Source organism: Leuciscus leuciscus, assembly GCF_965113295.1.
Source record: "Leuciscus leuciscus genome assembly, chromosome: 25".
In the NCBI taxonomy this organism is placed as follows: domain Eukaryota; kingdom Metazoa; phylum Chordata; class Actinopteri; order Cypriniformes; family Leuciscidae; genus Leuciscus; species Leuciscus leuciscus.
In genome coordinates, this window is record NC_138724.1 from 13,792,809 (window position 1) to 13,814,500 (window position 21,692).

The 21,692-nt window shown below is 43.9% G+C and overlaps 2 protein-coding genes across 2 annotated transcripts in view; both read right to left on the reverse strand.

Moving 5' to 3' along the window:
* Positions 1 to 3,247: 3,247 nt before the first annotated feature.
* Positions 3,248 to 21,692, reverse strand: part of lamb1a (laminin, beta 1a) — a 42,473-nt gene continuing 24,028 nt past the window's right edge. The window contains exons 22-33 of the mRNA XM_082159984.1: positions 21,457 to 21,674; positions 21,261 to 21,357; positions 9,336 to 9,705; positions 9,041 to 9,225; positions 7,961 to 8,202; positions 7,378 to 7,584; positions 6,686 to 6,830; positions 6,387 to 6,594; positions 5,041 to 5,182; positions 4,757 to 4,933; positions 4,508 to 4,667; positions 3,248 to 3,775 (exon numbers count right to left, since the gene is read on the reverse strand). Of these exons, the coding sequence (XP_082016110.1) occupies positions 3,636 to 3,775; positions 4,508 to 4,667; positions 4,757 to 4,933; positions 5,041 to 5,182; positions 6,387 to 6,594; positions 6,686 to 6,830; positions 7,378 to 7,584; positions 7,961 to 8,202; positions 9,041 to 9,225; positions 9,336 to 9,705; positions 21,261 to 21,357; positions 21,457 to 21,674 (2,291 nt within the window). The 3' untranslated portion in view covers positions 3,248 to 3,635. The remainder of the gene's footprint in view (positions 3,776 to 4,507; positions 4,668 to 4,756; positions 4,934 to 5,040; positions 5,183 to 6,386; positions 6,595 to 6,685; positions 6,831 to 7,377; positions 7,585 to 7,960; positions 8,203 to 9,040; positions 9,226 to 9,335; positions 9,706 to 21,260; positions 21,358 to 21,456; positions 21,675 to 21,692) is intronic.
* Positions 13,028 to 17,449, reverse strand: LOC309489975 (uncharacterized protein; the record flags this gene model as incomplete). Its single annotated transcript, XM_082158930.1, has 3 exons — positions 13,028 to 15,401; positions 15,445 to 15,723; positions 17,320 to 17,449. The coding sequence occupies 3 exons, from the start codon at positions 17,447 to 17,449 to the stop codon at positions 14,614 to 14,616; spliced, it is 1,197 nt and encodes a 398-aa protein (XP_082015056.1). The 3' UTR covers positions 13,028 to 14,613.

Here is a 21,692-nt window from a genome sequence, read left to right on the forward strand (position 1 = left end):
TTTTTCAGTTTGCATTATCCGGGTACTTGAAGTGCACTTCTTGTTGGAATTTTCAGTGCGAACACATTACTCATAGTATTTATATTACAAAATGGCAGAGTAGTGCGTAAGCAAGTTGGGATGCACCTCCTCTCACGGGCACTAGTCCTAAGGTTCCTGTTCCAAACTAAGCTCTTTGAGGTTTTTGTCACAGCCAAGCCCAAGCCTAGACACTTTTATTAAAATCAACTTAGATTGCATTTAAGATTGCAAACCCAGTGTGAGGCAAACCCAGGCAGTCCTCAGTGCAGCGCTCACAGCCAAGGCCTCCATTTGTGCCACAGCAGACCAAAGGACCATCTCAATGCCATGACCACAGTACAGGTACATTCAGGGCCCTATTTTAACGATCTGAAACGCAAGTATCAAACTCGAAACACAAGTAACTTTGTGGGCGGATCTCACAAATCTAAAATGGGTTGGTCTGAAGTAGCTACATTACTCATAGGTGTGGTTTGGGCGTAACGTGAAATAAACCAATCAGAGCGACATCTCACATTCCCTTTAAGAGCAGGCGTGCTTGTTCCATGGCGGGTTGCTATTATAACGGCAGATTTGCCAGGCTCGCGCCAGGAGCGGTTCACAGCCGAGGAGACCAACGTTCTCGTCAGGGCCGTAAAAGACAGAGAAGTTACATTGTATGGGGATGGGAGAAACCCACCCAAATTAGCTTCGGTTAAACAGGCGTATAATAATTTTGGTAAATGTGTAAGCTAGATTTATGCCTATTTTTTCACATCTTCATGGACACCACAATGATTTCCCTCATGTGGAATATTTTTCCTTGTAATTATGTATGGATTGCAAAAATGGCAACTGCTGGTTCTGTGTGTAGATGAGAGAAGCAAAGTGTATGCGCGTTGTGCACACACCACATTATGGCCAAGCATGCGCCCTTAAAATAGCATCTGAACGCGCCACTGAAAACGCGCCACAGTGACTTTAGACTAGGTTTTTCCTGGTCTGTGGCGGAATTGTTTTCTGGAACTGCAAAATAGCATCAGGGAACATTTGCGCCGGAACACACCTCCTCTTTTCACTGAACGCAAGTTCATTCCCTAATTTACCGACGTGCGTCTGCCGAGGGAAAAGTCAGCTGTGCGTCGGGTGCAAAATAGGAATGATACATGCGTCGTGTACAAAGTCAATTGCGCTGGGTGCAAGATAGAGCCCTCAGGGTCGTCGCTGACTAGGGCTGAGTGGGGTAAGATGGGGATGCAATTTTGACAAATAGGGAACCTTGTAGTGTACAGGTAAATCTGGTAGAATAGAAGAGTTGTAGAGTACAGAGAGAGTTGTAATGTACAGTTAAATGTTGTAATGTACAAGTAAGAGTTGTAGAGAAAATGTTAGTGTTGTAATGTACAGGTAAGACTTGTAGAGTGCAGGTAAGAGTCGTAGAGTACAGGTAAGTGTTGTAATGTACAGGTAAAAGTTGTAGAGTACAGGTAAGAGTTGTAGAGTACAGGTAAGTGTTGTAATGTCCAGGTAAGAGTTGTAGAGTACAGGTAAGAGTTGTGATGTACAGGTAAGTGTTGTAATGTACAGGTAAGAATCGTAGAGTACAGGTAAGAGTCGTAGAGTACAGGTAAGAGTCGTAGAGTACAGGTAAGAGTTGTAGAGTACAGGTAAGTGTTGTAATGTCCAGGTAAGAGTTGTAGAGTACAGGTAAGAGTTGTGATGTACAGGTAAGTGTTGTAATGTACAAGTAAGAGTTGTAATGTACAGGTAAGAGTCGTAATGTACAGCTAAGTGTTGTAATTTACAAGTAAGAGTTGTAGAGTACAGGTAAGAGTTGTGATGTACAGGTAAGAGTTGTAATGTACAGGTAAGAGTCGTAGAGAATAGGTAAGTGTTGTAATGTACAGGTAAGAGTCGTAGAGTACATGTAAGTGTTGTATTGTACAGGTAAAAGTTGTAGAGTACAGGTAAGTGTTGTAATGTACAAGTAAGAGTTGTAGAGTACAGGTAAGAGTTGTGATGTACAGGTAAGAGTTGTAATGTACAGGTAAGAGTCGTAGAGAATAGGTAAGTGTTGTAATGTACAAGTAAGAGTTGTAGAGAAAATGTAAGTGTTGTAATGTACAGGTAAGTGTTGTAGAGAACATGTAAGAGTTGTAGAGTACAGGTAAGAGTTGTAGAGTACATGTAAGTGTTGTAATGTACAGGTAAAAGTTCTAGAGAACATGTAAGAGTTGAAGAGTACAGGTAAATGTTGTAATGTACAGCTAAGAGTTGTAATGTACAGCTAAGAGTTGTAATGTACAGGTAAGTGTTGTAATGTACATGTAAGAGTTGTAATGTACATGTAAGAGTTGTAGAGTACAGGTAGAAGTTGTAGGGAACATGTAAGAGTTGTAGAGTACAGGTAAGAGTTGTAGAGAACATATAAGAGTTGCAATGTAGTTGTTTGTACGTTTAAATTTAGAATTGGGTTGATATTTTGTTAATTATCATCAAGCCATAAATAGTATAAATCAAATATGCAGTATTTTTTAAATGTGTCGGCCAGAGGAGGATGGGTCCCCCCTGCTGAGTCTTGGTTTCTCCCTACATTAAATTGGCCACCGTCACCTTTGGCTTGCTCACTGTGGGTATTAAGGCACAATTTAACTAGTGTTGTGAATGAGACTATAAATTGAATGTAGCGGTATAAAAGATGAAATAATGGCTTGAAAACGTGTCTTTAAATTGTCTCGCGGTCGCCTGTAGTCTCAGTTATTGGTTATTTGAATGCATTGTTCAAAAACAAAGCAAAAAACTAAACAAAAAATACTCGTTTAAAACAGTCTGATGAATCCTTGAATTAAATATATCAGTTCAGCGCAATGACTTAAGCGCAATATAGCGAACAAGCAAATGACTCTGAGCTGGTTCTTTATACTGATTAAAAAATGAGGTCTGATTCACGGACAAATGACTCTAATGATCTGGTTATTTTAATGACATTGATGATTCTCCACATCGCCACAGTACAGGTCCACCTCCGCTCTACGGCCATGACCCAGGTCCACCATACCACTATTACAGAAATAGCATAAACCAAGTTTAAAAAAAAAAAATGGATTAAGGAGTGATTCTTCCACAATACATAAGTCTCGGCTGTTATTTCCATCTTATAAAGTTTAATTAGAATGCCCAGAATGTATTTTATACACTCAAGGATGTGTTGAGGGAGTGAAAACAACGACACAATTTCACACTGTAGTATTAATAAACTTGAGTTTATTCTGATTTCTTTTTCATGGCATTTATAAATTGATCCAGATATCTGTGACAGAAAAGTAGAAAATTTGAGGCATATTTACATTATTTTACTTCTTATTTCAACAACTTTTATCCTAAATCAAAACAATGAGGTCATTGAAATTGCAGTCTCATAGTTATGTTGGGCATATCTTACATTCACTCTTTGATCTTTTATACATTTTCAAATCCAAATTACATTCTCTTGTGGTCGCAAAAGTGTCTAACACCCTTCCATACAGTGACAAAAGATAAATGTGTGGGTATTGGGTAAAGTTGTAGCTGCAAAAGTTTTAAAACTCACAAAAAAGTTAATATAATTTATTTTCCTAATGCAGCCAGTAGTAGCGTTAAAACAGACAGGTGCTGTAGACGGTCACTTTGTGACTGATCTCCTGAAGCAGTTCTTTCACAGCCTTCTCCAGATCCACCAGCTCATTGGCCTTATCCTCCAGCAGCTTCTGATTTTCATCGTAGCTCTTCTCAAGATCTGCAAAACAACAGAAGTTTAGCTCTTCCTAATTGAGAACACTAAAATCTAAATTGAAAACAGTTGTATGATAGTTCTCTTTAAACTAGTGATTTTGCCAACCGAAATAATTTTGACCGAAACAGTGACGTTTAATTAGCATGCTGCGTTTTGACCGTGTTCAGCGTCTGTTTTGTTCACACAATTTAAATAAGCTTTGTGCTTTGTCACTTTTAATAGTAATAGTTTAATAGTCTCAACTTTTAAATTATGTGGATTTTATCACGAAATTCAAACAATAAATGTCGTTTTGTCATTCTTTTGTATCCGCTCAATTAGTGTTTTGATGCACTGAATTACATATTCATTATATTTTTACTGTTAGTAATGTCTTCATTAGAAGAAACATAATTCTATTATTAAAAGTTGATATAAAAACGGCCTAATGTGTGATTTAAATGTTTATACAACTTTTTTTTTATTTGAGTGTTGATTATTAAATGAATGACTAATTATTTGATTATCAAATAAGCTTTCGGTTTTCGCCCAAGTGCATCCTGAATTTTAAGTTTTATTTTTCAGTGCATCACTACTTTAAAGTGATTTCTGGGTTAAAACTTTTTAAACATTGAGGTTTATAGTCGCAGCTCTGTTACCCAGTGAAATGTGTGAAAGCTGATGTTGCAGTTGCGCTTATTTCATGCATATATGTGTAATATTTTCTTCGCCATTAGAAATGCACTATCGACTTACTTTTCAGAAGCTGAAGTTTCTCGCTGGCCTGTAGCAACAGATTTTTGGCTTCCTGTTGGAGTTTCTCTGCTCTTTTCTTGGCTTCTGTCACTCCTTCAGCCTTCTGTGTGATCAGCTCTTCAACAGTACTGTACTTGTCTTTCAGCTCTGAATCCAGATCCTGCATAAACGGTCAACCACAACATAAGAGGTTACAAACGCAAAACAGTTAATACCAAAAATGACGTAACGTCCATATATTACAGGCACCTTTTTGAGCTGCTTGGCCAGTGCGTTGATGCTATCAGCCTCTTTCTCTGTGCTGTTGGCGCTTGTGGAGGTGTTGAGAGCCTTTTCTTTCAGCAGAGCTACATCGCTTTCCAGCTTCAGGAGCCTTCGGGTGGCGTTACTCAGTTTTAGCTCTGAGTCGGATGTCTCTGACTCCACCTTTTGTACAAAAGCGTCACTTAGATTCAGTCAAAAGCAGCAAAATATGCATGTCCAAAACAATTCTAGAACAAATGACTGGTGATTATAAACCAGTGTAGACTTACAGAGACCAACAGGTCTTGTGTTCCCTTGATGTCAGCAGTGGCCTGTTTCAAGGCCTCGGTTACAGAACTCTGAGCGCGTTCAGCCTGCTGCAAGGCCTCCTTCACCATCTCAGCTGTGTCTTTGACATCTGACGCCTCCTTCCTGTGAAAAATAGAGAACAAACAAACGTGTTGTTCAATGAATGGCCAGTAGGTGGCAATACTGCCACATTCCACGGATATGGTACACATTGATGCACTGGTTCTAGATCAGGGGCCCACTAGGGGGCCTCAACAAACACTCAAAGGAGTCGCATGATAACCTAAATGTATTGAAATGAACAAATTGTTATTAATATATCTAAATACTAAAAAACAAACAGTATTTCTTTTTCCCCATTCAATGATTATTGGTTTTATTGAAGAACATACAGAAACATCTGGAATCAAGTCGAGTCAAATTGATTTACATCGCTCTTTTCACAACACAGAGTGTTTCAAAGCAGCTTTACTGACAATCATGTTGTTAATGATTATAATATCTTAATATCAACATGCTTTATAGTCGCATTTAGCAGATTAGAGATTAGTGATAATATAGTTTACGCTTTGCAAAGATACAATCATTCATGTAGTTCAGATTTGCAATATAGTAGGCTATACTGCTTTGCGTGAGTGTGCTGTATGTATGCGGATGAAGTTCGATATAATAAATTCAACTTTATATACAGAGCTGGGCGACAATCTAGTTAAAATTTTGCAACGATATAAATAACCAAGCAGTCGAGATTCTATATAGCAGAATCTTTTACATGAATATACTGTATGTACGCAGGCAAAAGTAGGTTGTTCTATATAAACTAACTTACATTTTTTGCTGATATAACAATCAACCAGTTGAGATTTGCTATCTAGTACACACTGCTTAGCGTGAGTGTACTGAATGTATTCGAGTAAGGTTGGATATACTTATAGTATTTGTATAAATCGAAATCAAAAAATGAATTTAAAATGCCAATATCCCAGTTTTCGAATGAAAAATTTTAGGAAAGGGGAGAGAGCCTTGAAAATTATGTTGGACAATGAAGTGCCTTCGAGTCAAAAAAAGTTGAGAACCTCTGCTTTAGTGTCCCATTACTTTTTAAAGCACTAAGGCACAAATCCATTTTTTTTTGATATAAGAACTATTAAAATCGACAAAAAATAACCTAGCATGCAAAATGGCAAATATTGATAATCAGGTTGCAAAAATGGCAAACCTCATAGAAAAGTAGTGGAAGAATAAAAGGTTTTTGTGTAGCTGATTTGTGACCGGTGCCTGTTCAAACTCTATCAATCTGTTCTCAGGAATTGAATATATCTCAGACCTGGCCTTGCGGGCTTGTTCCAGCAAGCTTTCTGCTCTCATGATGTCATTGGCGCTCTGGTTAAGGATGTCCTCAACATCTGTCAAGCTGCCCACGCGCTCCCTGATCTCCGCTGTCAGGTTCTGCAGCTGGGCTGGTGTGGTGGGCATCTGCATCTGCAGAACTTCATTGGCCACAGCCTCGATGCTTTCCAGGTCCGCTCCATCTTCTGCAGAAACAGACACAGTGGGAGTCAAATTCAAGCCACTTTTCACCATCCGAGCAACTTAGCTCAAGGAAACTTGCTAAGTGTGTCTTACGAGTGAGGAAGTCTCGGATCTGTTTGATGAGTTGGCGTAGCTCCTCGTTGCTGCCGTCCACGCGCTTTTTGGTCTCATTGGTCTTCGCCAGCACCTCCTGAGCATTTAACTTTGCTTCGTCGGCTTTCACCTTTGCCTCTGACACCTGAACAAATATATTAAGGACTCTTTACATGGATGTGATTTTTGCATATTTATCCCACCATCTGCAGGACACTACTAGCATGTAGCCAGGGAAGTGCCAAACAAGAGTAAAATTTGCCACTGTTACTGTTACTCACCAGTTGCCGGAAACTTTTTTTTATTAATTTTGAAAACGCATGGTGGTGAGAATGTGAAATGGCTTAAGTGCGATCATCAAAATGTTAATAAATCATATATGGTCTGACGCGTTGCATGTTTCAGAGAAAAGCCCAGCACTGTGTTCATTTTCGTGGTCAGGTTTTCCTTTTTCTTTGTCTTTAGCTGATCACATGCCTGTCTTTAAAGAAAGGATCCTTAAAGAAGAAATCCTTGCAAATCGTACAATAAAATTAATTTTTCAATGTCTTTAATGTCTTCAAAATGGCATTCAGGAGTTGTCAAGTGAAAAGATCCAAATAGAGAACGAAAATGCAGATCATCTCTAGAAAATAATTGTAAAATCCTTTATCATACCAATAGCAGATACAGTGTCTGCTGAGAAACCTCACCATTTTGGACAGCTTGTCCACTTCCTCCATGGCGCTGATAATCTCCAGGTCAAAGTCCTTGGCTTTCTGCCAGGCATTGTGGGCCAGCGTGGCGAGGCCATCACATCCCTCTCCTCCGCACTTCCTGTTCCCTTCCCCGTCCACACAGCTCAGGCCTCCACAGGGAGAGTCGGCACAGTTCTCAGAGCCAGCTGGACTACCACATGTCTGTATCCGAGGAGAGATCACAACGGTAAAACTAGGTTTTAAATGAGCAAAACTCACTGGCATGATGCTAGAGTGTTCTGGGTGGTTACAAATGTATGCGTTTGTTTATTGGCCCAAGCAAAAAACAGAAAATTCTATCACTTTTTTAATGTAATTGTACACCTTGGGAAGTATAATACAAAGTTTAAGATTTTGTGTGATCAGGAACAAAAGTCTAAGGATATCTAGGCAATTTTAAAGTGATGTCAAAATAGTTTTTCTTGCACTTGATTTGTTTCTGAAAACTAAACTTTTGCTAATTGAAACTTCAGTGCTGTCAAGTCACTAGATAAGCTCTTGACGTAGACCATGATCATAAATCTGTTGACTGCTTTACCTTCTCGCTAAGCTCAGACAGGTCCAGAGTCTCTAGTTGTCCTGCCAGGTTGTCCAGTTTAGTCGAAAACTCATCCTGCCTTTGACTGAACTCTTCTTTGGTCTGGTTCATCAAGTCCTCCGTTTCTGTCCGCAGGACGGCAGACTGATTGACCAGGTTGTATGGGTCACTGGTGGAGGCATTGGCACGGACCTCCGCGTTCTGGGACTGCTCGTAATATCGATTCACGCTAGCTCTGGCCCCTGTAGACCGAAAAAGATGGTGAAATTATGAATTTTCCTGGTCAAGAAAAGTGGTTTACAGCGAGGGCCCCATCATGGGCCAGGCGCGATGCAGATTTGCTGCTCCACCTGGTTTAAATAGCAAATGCATTTGCGCCCATTTGTGCGCTGGTCTGAAAACGAGGTGTGTTCTGGTGCATTATTGGTGCGTTGCCATTTTGAGGACACTGAAATAGACTGCGCCATTAACCAACTCAAACCTGGTCTAAAGTCAATGGCGCAGTATTTTTTTTTTGTCATTTAAAGGGCGCATTAGTAATATGCTTCTATAGGCGGGTCCACAACGCATGTACAATATGCTTATTACACACACAGGGTGCGCAGCAGCACACAAACATGACAAATATTAAAAATAAAAGGATTAAAATGTAAAAGATTAATATTATGTACATAAAGATATGGTGGGCTTGTCCAGTAGATGTTCTGCTTGCACGCGTTAACTTCGCCTACGAGCCGATCCATTCCCTCACTAGAGAAGCGTTCAAGTCTTTCCGCTTGCAAATTCATGTCATGTAAACAGCGAATCCGCCATGGCGCGAGAGCAACTGGCTTTTAAAGGGAATGGGAGATGAGACTCTGATTAGTTTTTTGCACGTTACACCCCGAAACACACCCATTACTCATTAAGAGAATAGGGACAACCCTTTTAGACCATGCGCCGGGTGCGCCGACCATTTTTCCCGTCATTAAACTAACAAAAGTGGATTCGGACTCGCCGTGAGTGCACTTGCGCTGTGCGCTTTAGACCATGCGCTTAGATCGTTAAAATATGGCCCCTTAATTAAGTTATGTTACTCACCTCGAATGTCTGAATTCTTCACAAACTCCACCTGTTTCTGCAGGTCTTTCACCGTCTGTTCTAGTTTCTGAGCTTCTTCTTTGAGGGAGTTCAGTTTGGTGTCCGTGCTGTTGTTGTCAGATGAGATCTCGGACAAGGTCTCCTCGGTCAGATTAAGGTTGGTGTTCATTTCAGCCATCAAGGCACTTTAGAGAAAGAGGATTATTCTTATGAGAAGAGTCAATGATCTCTCAATGTGAACTAATAAGAAGGATCTGCACTTGCTTCCACATCCCTAAGTAAGGATGTTACTTACGTTGCTTGTTCGAGAAGTCCCTGGATCTCCGTTAGAGGCTGAGTGGCTGGATTCTGGGCGAGGATGTTGCGGATGGAGTTGGCGCTGCTTTCAACGTTATCGATGGTGGCCTGGTAGGGTCCAGTAATGCCAGTGGCTTTGATGGTATTGACCTTCTGGACCAGTCTGTGGGTCTGATTGGTGAGGTCGCCTACAATTACGTCCCATTCGGCAAAGCACTGGTGGCAGCGCTCGCACTGTGGGAAGTCGCCCGTGAAGCCTCGAGCGCATGTGTCACATCGGGGACCAGAAACACCCTCCACACACACGCAGTGACCTGTGGCCTTGTTGCACTGCTGCTCCGCGATGCCTCTCGGGTCACAGTCACATGCTGAGAAAATATACAGGAACACTGAGGTTTAAGTACAGTTATTATCATTACTTAAAACTTTTAAAAACATTTTTGGAAATTGAAATAAAGCTGGAATACAATAAAAATATTAGCTGAAAGATTGAAACTAAATAAATTCGAAATTTTGCATGGGAAACGAACTGAAATTAGTTTAATTTGAAGCAATATAACTACTAACTGGTTAAAGTAAACTAAACCTAAATAGTAATATTCAAAAAATAATAGATAATAAAATAAAAAAATTAAATAAAAAAATAAAAAAATCACAAAAGCAAAAGTAAAATGAACCCCGAAAATATACAAATAAAAGCTTTTTTTTTTTTTTTTAGCTTAAAAATAATTAATTAAAAATATAATTTCATTAATTTACAAATTTGCATTTTTTACATGTATAACAAATGTAAATGTGTGTGTTATATATATATACAACATTGGTTAAAAAAATTAAGAATTCAACAATGCTTTGCATTGATTAAATAATAAATTAGTAAAAGCTTGGCCAGATTTATGTAGATGGGGTCTACAGAATGAGATCGACATCAGAAAAATTTAAATCTGAAAGAACTGAAATGTTAAACCCATGCAAGATTTGTAGGACAGCAGCTCATTTACTGGCATTTTCTGTCAACAGCTGCAAACTTTGAGTTCCAGTGACCTTATTAGGCTGGAGTTTAAAGAGTGAGTGATCGAGGTGTGAGTGGAAGCATGAAGGAAAAGACTGTTTGCCCACTTTAGTGCTGCACTGCAAGCGTTGTTTCAGAGTGTTTGGTGAACAAAAGGCAGTGACTGCCCACAATGACAGACGAGACACTTGGCAAACACCACATCAGGAATGACCTAACGTGAGGCCCTTAAACAAACACACTCATCCACAGAACATTCTAGGTTTAACAATCTTGTTAACCTTCATCAAGACCCTTTTTTCACCCCAAAAAATCTGAAAATCTCTTTTTAGATTCACAAGAATCTGAAACCCGTTTCAATTTATTTATTTTTTTTAATTATCAAAATAACAATTTAGCGCTCTTCCAAAACCTAGTTAATAACATTTGCTTTCCAAAGTCATTGTTTTTTTTCAGCTTTTTTCAAACGGTTATATTTTTTATCACAAGATGTTACAGGCCATAAAAATATAACATATTCTTTAAAAAGTGTCTTATATAGCTGAAAATCATTATTTCTTCTTGTCTGAATTAGTCAGTGTATTTTTTTGTTGTTGTACTTTTGGTAATATTTCAATTATTGTATATATAAAAACCCTAAATAGACATTTTCCTAATTCTAAAACGTTCCAAACACATTAATTTGTTTAAAAATAACTTTCAATCTTATAAAAATGTGTCCATAAATCTAGCGTCAATTCTGGTACCATACTTTGCCTTTAAATTGGTGGAGTTGTACACCTTTGTAGTGCCAATCTGGCATCAGAGGGCAAGAAAATGATGCCACCTAGATAGGTTGGTAGCTCATTAGGAGTTGGAACAGAGCCCGTGTCTTTTTGGGTAGATAAGTAACCAGGAATTCAGGACAATACATGTGACACATACAATATGTGAATGGGGACCCTGTCTGGGACGGTTCATTTACTTAAAACGCATTCCAGTGTGTAGTGATTACACACACATTCCACGGGAAAAGACTCCTTCACCTAAGGGCACTAATGCATACAAGGTACTAGAGATAGGGAATTATCTCGGAGGTTAATCCCTGCTATTATCCAGGGGGCCTCAGGCGGCACCAGGGGTGTTTCTTGTTGGGACAATACCGTGAATGTGACCCCTGGAGACGGCGACTGGCATAGGAGTTTTTGTGATGGTGATTTTGTAGCAATTTACACTCTTACAACAACAGACAAAAACACTACGACATGCTTTTACTGTCTAGGAACACATCTGCATTTTATTGTTTAAAACCTGGCTTGAGAATTAATTGAGCCTTTTAAAAGTAGGCCTAAAATAAACACGCTTCTTGAAGATTGAATGCAATGCGTTTGTGTACTCAGCAATCGTTTACTTTACGCAGACGTACACGGCTAAGGCATGGGGATGTAAATCTTTAACATCTCACACACGCCAGTCGAGAAGAGGAACCACAGTCTCCCAGCCTAGACCACCCTATTAACAAAGTCCGTTTTACTGCTGTTAAACATTCATGACGGTGTTAACAAGCTCTCGGAAATTATGCCTTTAAAAACGTACCAACTTCTGTGTTAGTGATGTATTTGCCAGTGTAGTGTAAACAGTAACCAGCCACGAAGCCAGCTCCCGCTGCATAAGCAATATCCTTTTTCTGTCAATAAGTTAAATCTCAAACCAACTAAAGACCTGCAGTTCTAATCTAACGGTCAGTAGGTTTTTATTCACAGATATAGTTTCACATGGCTGTCCGATGCAGGAAGGTATGTATCCCTTTCCATCTGTTTTTCATCGCCATGGAGATAAGGTTCATGTAAAAATGCATGGGAGGAAAGCTATCCGGCAAAAAAAAAATCTATGCTTTGCTTTCACTCTCATTTAGTCCCTTCCTATTCTAGCTTATGATACTCTAAGAAAAGTCTGAAACTTTGTATTTTTAGCACTTCTTGTGTTTTTTGCCTCTTCACAATGAATCGCTTGCTGTATTCCTCCTTTGTAAGTCGCTCTGATTAAAAGCGTCTGCAAAATTAATAATTGTATATGTATCATTCCTTTCACAAGGGCTTTTAGAGTTTAAGTGGCATTCAAGGAACATTTTACCAAGGGATGCACCGATAGGAAAAATTTGGCCGATACGATAACCGATAATTCTTTATATTTGAAAGCCGATAACCGATATATTGGCCGATAAATCTAAATCCAAATTTTATATAACTTTTGAGAGCCTGATTACAAAAACAAAAGTCTAACCAATAAAAGCCATGTCCCAAGCACACAATTATAATTTTATGTAGCTTATATGACAGACTTCTGCAGCACATGTCACACTTAACGTCTCGGTTACGGATGTAACCCTCGTTCCCTGAGTGGGAACGGAGACGTTACGTCGGATGACGACGATTGGGGTTTCGCTTAGAAGCCTATCACCTTCGAGTATATAAAACGAGCCAATGGCAATGAAATGCCATGGGTCTGCGGAATTTGCCTAGCGTAACTCCGCCCGCCGCAGGGGGTATAAAAGGAAGTACGCTGGCACAATGCAGATATGTCTTCGCTGAGGAGCCGAGACTAGCCCCAGGCGTTTTTCAGCGGTACAGCGGAAGTGGCAGGAAGACGTAACGTCTCCGTTCCCACTCAGGGAACGAGGGTTACATCCGTAACCGAGACGTTCCCTTTCGTGGTCACTCCGAGTTACGTCGGATGACGACGATTGGGGTTCCAGTCTAATCACGCCACCTCGGCTGTCTTCCAGTGCCCTGCGTAAGTCTGAGCTCCCTGTTGTGAGACTAGCACGAACGAAGGAGTCCTACTTAACACAGGGATACCAAGGTACACTGGGAAGCATATCTCCAGAGAGAAATATGCAGTTATGCCCAGCCATTGATGGGGGGGACTTAGAATACACATATGACCCAGAGGGCTGCATATGGAAAATCACTGGGGTGTCCAGCCGCAGGTGGAATTTTAAACCCCAGGGGTGGCAAGGTGGCTTGCCAAGGGAAAGACACACGCTCACAAGGAGACTTACAGTGGAATACACATGTGGGGGTCGCCCAGAGGGGGAACCATGCACATGGAGGCACCTAGTCAAGCGCAAAAGCTGCGTTATGGCAGATTGGCATAACTCAGGCGTTGACGTAACCAGTGCTGGAGGAAACTCAGAGCTTATCAGACTCACCTGAGAGAAATATCGCACGTATCCCGTCCGTGGAGAGGAATGGCGAGCAAGCGAAGACACCTGAGCAGAATCTAGCACCGGCTGGTTGAAGCGAGTACATGAGAAGAAACTGGCTCTACTCGGAGATTATAGAATCTCGCGAATGTGTTGGGTGTCGCCCAGCCTGCAGCTCTACAAATGTCTGTTAGCGAGGCGCCATGCGCTAGAGCCCAAGAGGAAGCCACACTACGTGTGGAGTGGGCTTTCACACCAAGGGGGCACGGACGACCTTGCTGCTGGTATGCCAAAGCAATGGTATCCACTATCCAGTGGGATAACCTTTGCTTTGAGAGAGCCTTTCCCTTCAGCTTCCCACCATGACAGACAAGAGCTGGTCTGAGGTCCTGAAACACCGCGTTCTGTCTACGTAAGCACGGAGGGCGCGTACTGGACAGAGCAGTGCCAAGGCTGGGTCTGCCTCCTCCAAGGGCAGCGCTTGCAGGTTCACTACCTGGTCTCGAAAGGGTGTGGTAGGAACCTTGGGCACGTATCCAAGCCGGGGTCTCAGGATCACGTGAGAGTTAGCCGGCCCGAATTCCAGGCACGCTTCGTCAACCGAAAATGCCTGCAGGTCCCCTACCCTCTTGATGGAGGCCAATGCAACCAGGAGCGCTGTCTTCATTGACAGGAACTTAAGCTCCACTGACTGTAAAGGCTCAAATGGAGCACTCTGCAGGGCAGTTAGAACCACTGAGAGGTCCCAAGAGGGTACGAAGGGAGGACGAGGAGGATTTAGTCTCCTCGCTCCCCTCAGGAACCTGACGATCAGGTCGTGCCTTCCCAGAGACTTACCATCAACTGCTTCGTGATGTGCGGCAATGGCGGCAACATACACTTTCAGGGTGGAGGGAGACAGCCTTCGCTCCAACCCATCTTGCAGGAAGGAAAGCACGACACTGATCGGGCATTTCGTGGGTTCTTGATGTTTAGAAGAACACCAGCTGACGAAGAGGTTCCACTTCAACGCATAGGCATGTCTCGTGGACGATGCTCTAGCGGAAGTGATGGTAGCCACCACCGCAGGTGGTAGGGTACTCAAACCTGCCTCGTCCCGTCCAGGAGCCACACATGGAGGTTCCAAAGATCGGGACGAGGGTGCCATAAGGTGCCCCGTCCCTGAGAAAGGAGGTCCTTCCTCAGAGGAATTGGCCAGGGAGGTGCTGTCGCGAGGAGTACTAGTTCGGAGAACCAGGTCCGGTTGGGCCAATACGGGGCAACCAAAATGACCTGCTCCTCGTCCTCCCTGATCTTGCGCAAGGTCTGCGCAAGAAGGCTCACTGGGGGAAACGCATACTTGCGTAGGCCCCGCGGCCAGCTGTGCGACAGTGCATCCGTGCCGAGCGTGCCCTCGGTCAGGGAGTAAAACAGGTCGCAATGGGACGAGTCGTGGGAGGCAAACAGGTCTACCTGTGCGTCGCCGAACTGATCCCAAATCAGCTGGGCCGTCTGGGGATGGAGTCGCCATTCTCCAGCGAGAGGCCGAACTCGAGACAGCTCGTCGGCCGCCTGGTTCAGGTGTCCCGGGATATAAATGGCTCGAAGCGACCTCAGATGCTTCTGACTCCATATGAGGAGGTGGCGAGCGAGTTGCGACATACGGCAGGAGCGTAGACCACCCTGGTGGTTGATGTACGCTACTGTTGCGGTATTGTCTGATCGGACTAGTACGTGCTGGCCCCTGAGCAGCGCATGGAAGCGGTGCAGGGCGAGACGTACAGCCAGCAACTCGAGGCAATTGACATGCCAAAGGCGCTGGGGTCCTGTCCAGGAGCCCGCGGCAGCATGACCATTGCACATGGCGCCCCAGCCCGTGTTGGAGGCATCTGTTGACACAACAACATGCTGGGAAACTCGTTCTAAGGGCACTCCGGCCCGTAGAAAATTGAGGTTCGCCCACGGGGTGAAGGTCTGACGGCAGGCTGGAGTCACTGGGACTCGGAGCGTGCCGTGTTGCCATGCCCACCTCGGGACTCGATCGCGAAGCCAAAGCTGAAGCGGTCTCATATGAAGCAATCCCAGCGGCGTTACTGCGGCTGCGGATGCCATATGCCCCAGGAGCCTCTGAAAAAGTTTCAGTGGAACCGCACTCTTGTCCTCGAACTGACGAAGACAAGTCAGCAGTGGCTGCGCGCGCGCGCTCGTAAGCTGCGCGCACATGGCGACCGAGTCGATCTCCATACCGAGAAAAGAGATCCTCTGCACGGGGCAGAGTTTGCTCTTCTCCCAGTTGACCCGAAGGCCCAGACGGACTAGGTGCCGGAGCACTAGGTCCCTGTGTTCGCAAACCTGGTCTCGAGAGTGAGCTAGGATAAGCCAGTCGTCGAGATAGTTCAGGATGCGAACCCCGTGTTCCCGAAGGGGAACAAGGGCTGCCTCGACGACCTTCGTAAAGACGCGAGGAGACAGGGCTAGCCCGAAAGGGAGAACCGCGTACTGGTATGCCTGCCCCTCGAAAGCAAACCGTAGAAACGGTCTGTGTCGAGGTAAAATGGAGACATGGAAGTAAGCGTCCTTCAGGTCGATCGCTGCAAACCAATCCTGCGGCCGCACACACTGGAGGATGTGTTTGGCCGTTAGCATCTTGAACGGCAGCCTGTGAAGGGAGCGGTTCAAGACGCGCAGGTCGAGGATTGGCCGTAACCCACCGGACTTCTTGGGTACAATGAAGTAAGGGCTGTAGAAGCCGGACTTCATTTCGGCTGGAGGGACAATCTCGATCGCACCCTTCGCCAGCAGGGTGACGACCTCCGCTCTCATGACAGGGGCATTGCCACCGACCATAGTGAAGCGGACTCCGCTGAAGCGGGGAGGAGATCGCGCGAACTGAATCGCGTAGCCGAGCCTGATGGTTCTCGCGACCCAGCGGGACAGTCTGGGAAGCTCTAGCCAGGCCTCCAGAAAGTGCACCAGCGGGGTCATACGAACCACAGACGTACCGTCGGTGGGGCAGCGAGGCGGAATGACCGGCACCGGCGAGGGTGGCATCGCGGCCCTGTGCGGGGGCACGGTCATTAACCGCGTCCTGCCAGAGGAGGCCAGGGGAGGGCGCGCGTCCCACGGGGGCGTGCTCTGGCAGGGGTCTGGCGACAGAGGGGGATGAGAGGAGCGTGGCCCGTGGGCGGCGCGTGCTGTCATCCCAGACCTCTGGGACAGAGGAGGGCGGCAGTGGCGGGACCCGAGGGTGGCGCGCACTGCGGCCCTCTGACTCTGTAGGCTCAGGATTGGGAATTTCGATTCTTTCTTTAACCACATTAGGGTGCTGCCCGTCGTGGGACGAGCAGCGGGGAGTGGAGAACAAAAGATTCTCCCCCGGCCCTCCACCGGGGGAAGGAGTGGCCCTGCTACCACCTCCTGTAGAGAAAAGAAAGCCAATCCTGAGCTGCCCGTCTCAGGAGCGCCGCTTAGCCTGGCGTTTAGCGGGCCGCGGGGCTTTTCAAGAGTGCTGCTTAGGCTGGCGTGGCAGTCTAAGGGGCGGAGACGGGCAGCGCCGCCCTCCTGCGACCTCCTCCTGCTCATGGCCAGTGAAGGCCCGAGGGGAGGAGCCGCATGGAGGTGGCCTCGGCGGGAAGCAGACTAAGGAGACCGCACGGACGGATGACCGTCGGTGCAGAAGGCCTCAGTCTGCTTCTGGGGGGGGGGGTCAAAAACTGTAGGGTACAGTCCTCAACCACACCGCCGAGGAGCCCAGCCTGGGACATGAGGGAGCTGAGAAAATGAATTCTCAGACCCCCTCACATCAACCTGGCTGAGCCCATGTCTGGACCACTCTAGTGGACACCACCTGACCCAGGATCACGCAGGTACCGATGTCGCCCGAGAGCGAGGTCAGTAGTGTGCGCGGCGGAACGACCAAGCCGGGCATGGGAGGCATAGCGTCCCAGCAAGGGGGCGTGGTCGAGTTTCCGCGTTCTGTCAGTGTTGGCCAGGGAAGGACTAGCGTTCCACTGCGGCCGGTTCCGACAGAACTCCCGAGTCAGCACTGCCTCGAAGGCGAAGGCGACACACAGCACTGCATGCCTGTGCCACGATAGTGACAGAGAACATACAGCCCATGATCGCCACGCGATCGAGTGCAGCGAAGGCGGAGGACGCCCGCGGGCCGGAAGCGTCCTGATGCACATCCGGGAAGCCTACAGCGCTCAGGGGGAGGGCGGCGCCACTCCAGCCGATGCTTTCAGCTGCCCGGGAAAGCATGGCCATCAGCTCTAGATCTGACTCGACTAACGCTGACACTCCAGAGGGAGGCAACGCAGTCGAATCCTCATTTCCAGAGGAATCAAGCCCGCCTTGTGATGCTGTGAGTGACATGACACCACCTGCTGGAGCCCCGAATGAAAACACTGGGTCCCTAAGAAGAACCAGGTACACACGGAAGCCCCACGGTTTGCGATGTGGAGGGGGGCGTGGCCCGAGGAATGCTCGTCGGTATTATGCCACACTGTAACCCTCAGATCACCCTGGCCACCAGCCAAAGTATCCCCTCTCGAGGAAGAGATAGATTGGGGTGTGGCAGAGGGGACTCTACCCACACGGGGATCATTGAGTCTCGATCTATAAACATCGCGATGGTCACATTCCCGCAGAGAAAACGTGACTCACCCACGAGCGCTGCCGAGCGTGAATCAGCCCAACACGCGAAACAGCGCTCGTGACCGTTAGGCAGATGAATCACGCGCCCACATCCAGTAAATACACGGGCGAGCCGTCTTGAAAAAGACGTGCCTCGTGCAGCTCTTTTAGAGAGAGGAAAAGCTCAGCAGAGTGCTGAAGCGCCCAGGGAGAAACACACACACTGTCGGCAGATCACTGCCCAGATCAGCAGCAGGCAATGCGATCTCGCTGGAACACGCCGTCACACCAACACACTGAAGAGCCGCTCGTCTCGTAGAGTGAAGATGATACAGAATAGCTTGTAGGAGTGAAGAAAACTCTTGGCTCCGAAGCGAAAACATATCTGCATTGTGCCAGCGTACTTCCTTTTATACCCCCTGCGGCGGGCGGAGTTACGCTAGGCAAATTCCGCAGACCCATGGCATTTCATTGCCATTGGCTCGTTTTATATACTCGAAGGTGATAGGCTTCTAAGCGAAACCCCAATCGTCGTCATCCGACGTAACTCGGAGTGACCACGAAAGGGAACTGTATTTTTCCTTTTTTGAAGTGATTCAAATAATATTTCAAGCAATTCAAAACCATCATGAATCGTGAGTTTTTGTTTCCATAATTTATGTGTAATATATACATACATATTTCATGATTAATCGATTTGACAGAACTATGTTTATATGTTTATATATATATATATATATATATATATATATATGTGTGTGTGTGTGTGTGTGTGTGTGTGTGTGTGTGTGTATATATATATATATATATATGTATATGTATATATATGTATATGTATATATATGTATATATACACACACACACACACACACACACACACACACACACACACACACACACACACACACACACACACACACACCACCTTTAAAACCTATACTAAACCACTAGTCTGAACTTAAAAACTCTAAAACTGAAGTGCCATAACCAATCAGAATTCTTGATTGAAGAGCAAACCAGACACAAAATGTACAAGATAAACTACAACCTACAAAATCTCTAAACAAATCACATGTGGTTGGACAAAGCTCAAAGCTGGGGATTTCACAAGATTATCAAACTAGTATTTAAGAGGAAACCACATAAAGCACAGCTCAAACTGAACAGACGCTCAGTCCTGTGTTGGGAAAGGGAAGAGCATGTTGAGGGCGAGTCAACAGAAGGGTTATAGAGGGGTAACTGGATCTTAGAGGAACACAGGGGGCTTCCTGCTCCATCCGGACTCTTTAAACAAACGGAGGAGTGTGGGGGTGGAAAAAAATCTTGGTTAGCAAAGCGCCTTTTCTGCTCAAAGAGAGTCCAAAACCTGAGGCCAAATGGGTAAATAAAGTAATAGTTTTAGCAAAAAATAAATAAATCTGCATTTCATTTCCTTTGTGCCTTTCCAAAACCGTAGCATAAAACTGTTTATATGACTTGTGCGGATGTCTGTGAAACTGAAAATCTCTTTCGACAACTTCTTGGAAATGCTGATGGTGTCATATTTTACATACATCATCCTTTATTATGAGCTGTTAAATGAGCAGAGATTAGAAGTTCTAATGAAAAGCTTCACAACCATCTAGAAGGAGATCAGTAGATAGTAGACGCTCAGTCGGAATCTTACCCCGTCAAAAGCACTTTCCATTAAAGCACCAGAAAAGTTCAAATAGATTTTCAAAGATATGTTCTGCACAGCCACAAACACAGTCAGAGAGAGGACAAAAACTCTTTTCTGTGAAGGGGTACTGCATCAGACACCCATAAGGGGAAAGCCCACGAATACAAAGGTGCATTGTGGGAGTAGAGAGGATATTGCGAGGCTTCGACAGATCCCCCCACGAGCTAGTCATGGTCACGCACATCTGGGGCGAATCGAAGAGCGGGACGAGGGCTTTTCCATTCTGCTACACATTCCTACAAAACTGGGTTGCCTACAGTATGGTTTAGACTAGAGTTTTGGCAGAGCTCACCATTGGCGTGTTTCCACTGTCAGCAAAATGTGTTTAGTTGTGTTCTTTGGGTTTGTTTAATGTTCAGCACAGCAGTGATAATTAAAATTTAAGGTTTACTTTCTTTTAAACTAAATTTATGTAATCATTATGAAGATAAAAAGTACAGACTACTGTCATAACCGAGACTACATGGGTGGGGAAAAAAATATATTAATTACAATATAAACTTAAATAATATATACAGTATATTTAATCATTCAAAACTTTCTGAAAGAAGTCTCTTATGTTCACCGAGGCTGCATTTATTCGATCACAAATTCAGTAAAACAGAGATATTATAAAATATTATTACATTTTAAAATAATTGTATTCTATTTTAATATTTTTTTAATAAAGCTACATTTTCAGCATCTTTACTCCAGGCTTCAGTGTCACATGATCCTTCAGTAATCATTCTAATATGCTTATTTAATGCTCAAGAAAAATGTATTATTATCATCATCAATATTGAAAACACTTGTGTTATTTGTAATATTTAGTACACTTAATATTTTTGTAGAAACCGTGATACATTTTTTTTTCAGGATTCGTTGATGAACAAAGTTTTAAATAGCAGCATTTATTTGAAATAGAAACTATTTGTAAATGTATTTGTCACTTTTGGTCAATTTAATGCATCCTTGCTGAATAAAAGTATGAAATTCTGTCAAAAGTCTTATGAACCCAAACTTTTGAGATGATAGTGGAAATAATATACCACAAATTAAAACAAATAATGATATAAATAATATTAAAACCAATAATACACAGAGGAGCATTATAAATGTTCTTACTGACAATTAAACGAATAAAAGTGGTAAAAAAAAAAAAAAACATAGACCCTAAACTTTTGAAATGGTAGTGTACATAATATAATATAAGTTCAATAATAATACAAATCATTTTTAAATCATTCATATAATAGCCTAATTGTATAAATATTTTCAAAATAAAATTAACAAAATAACGCCCCATAATATATTATTCCCTGGAGAAATACGTCCCAAATATTATAAAATATTACCATAATTCACTGGGTAATTTAATGCACTATTATTTTTCATTATTTTCTGAACTCACCATGGCATCTGACCTCAGGGTTCCCCCAGAACAGTTCTCTACACTCTCGGCAGGTTCTGCCACCAAACCCAGGTTTACAAGAGCACTGGCCCATTATCTAAAGCACAGAGGATAACAAAACACAACAATGAATCCATCTGAAAATGTGTACTTTGTTTCTATCCCAAACATGCAATGGCTGTGAATGTGGTCTAACCTCATTGCAGGAGGAGCCGAAGGAATGGCTGAGGTCGCAGTCGCAGGCCTCGCAGCCTTTCCCGCTGGCCATGTTCCAAGTGTCCGGGGCGCACTGATCGCAGTGCTGGCCCACCACGTTGGGAAGACATTGGCACTGTCCGCTGTTTAAGTCACAGTTGCAGTCCCCCTGAGAAGGGCACGTCTCCTTAGCAGTGCCCATATTATTACAAACACACTCTGAGAAAGAAGAGGACA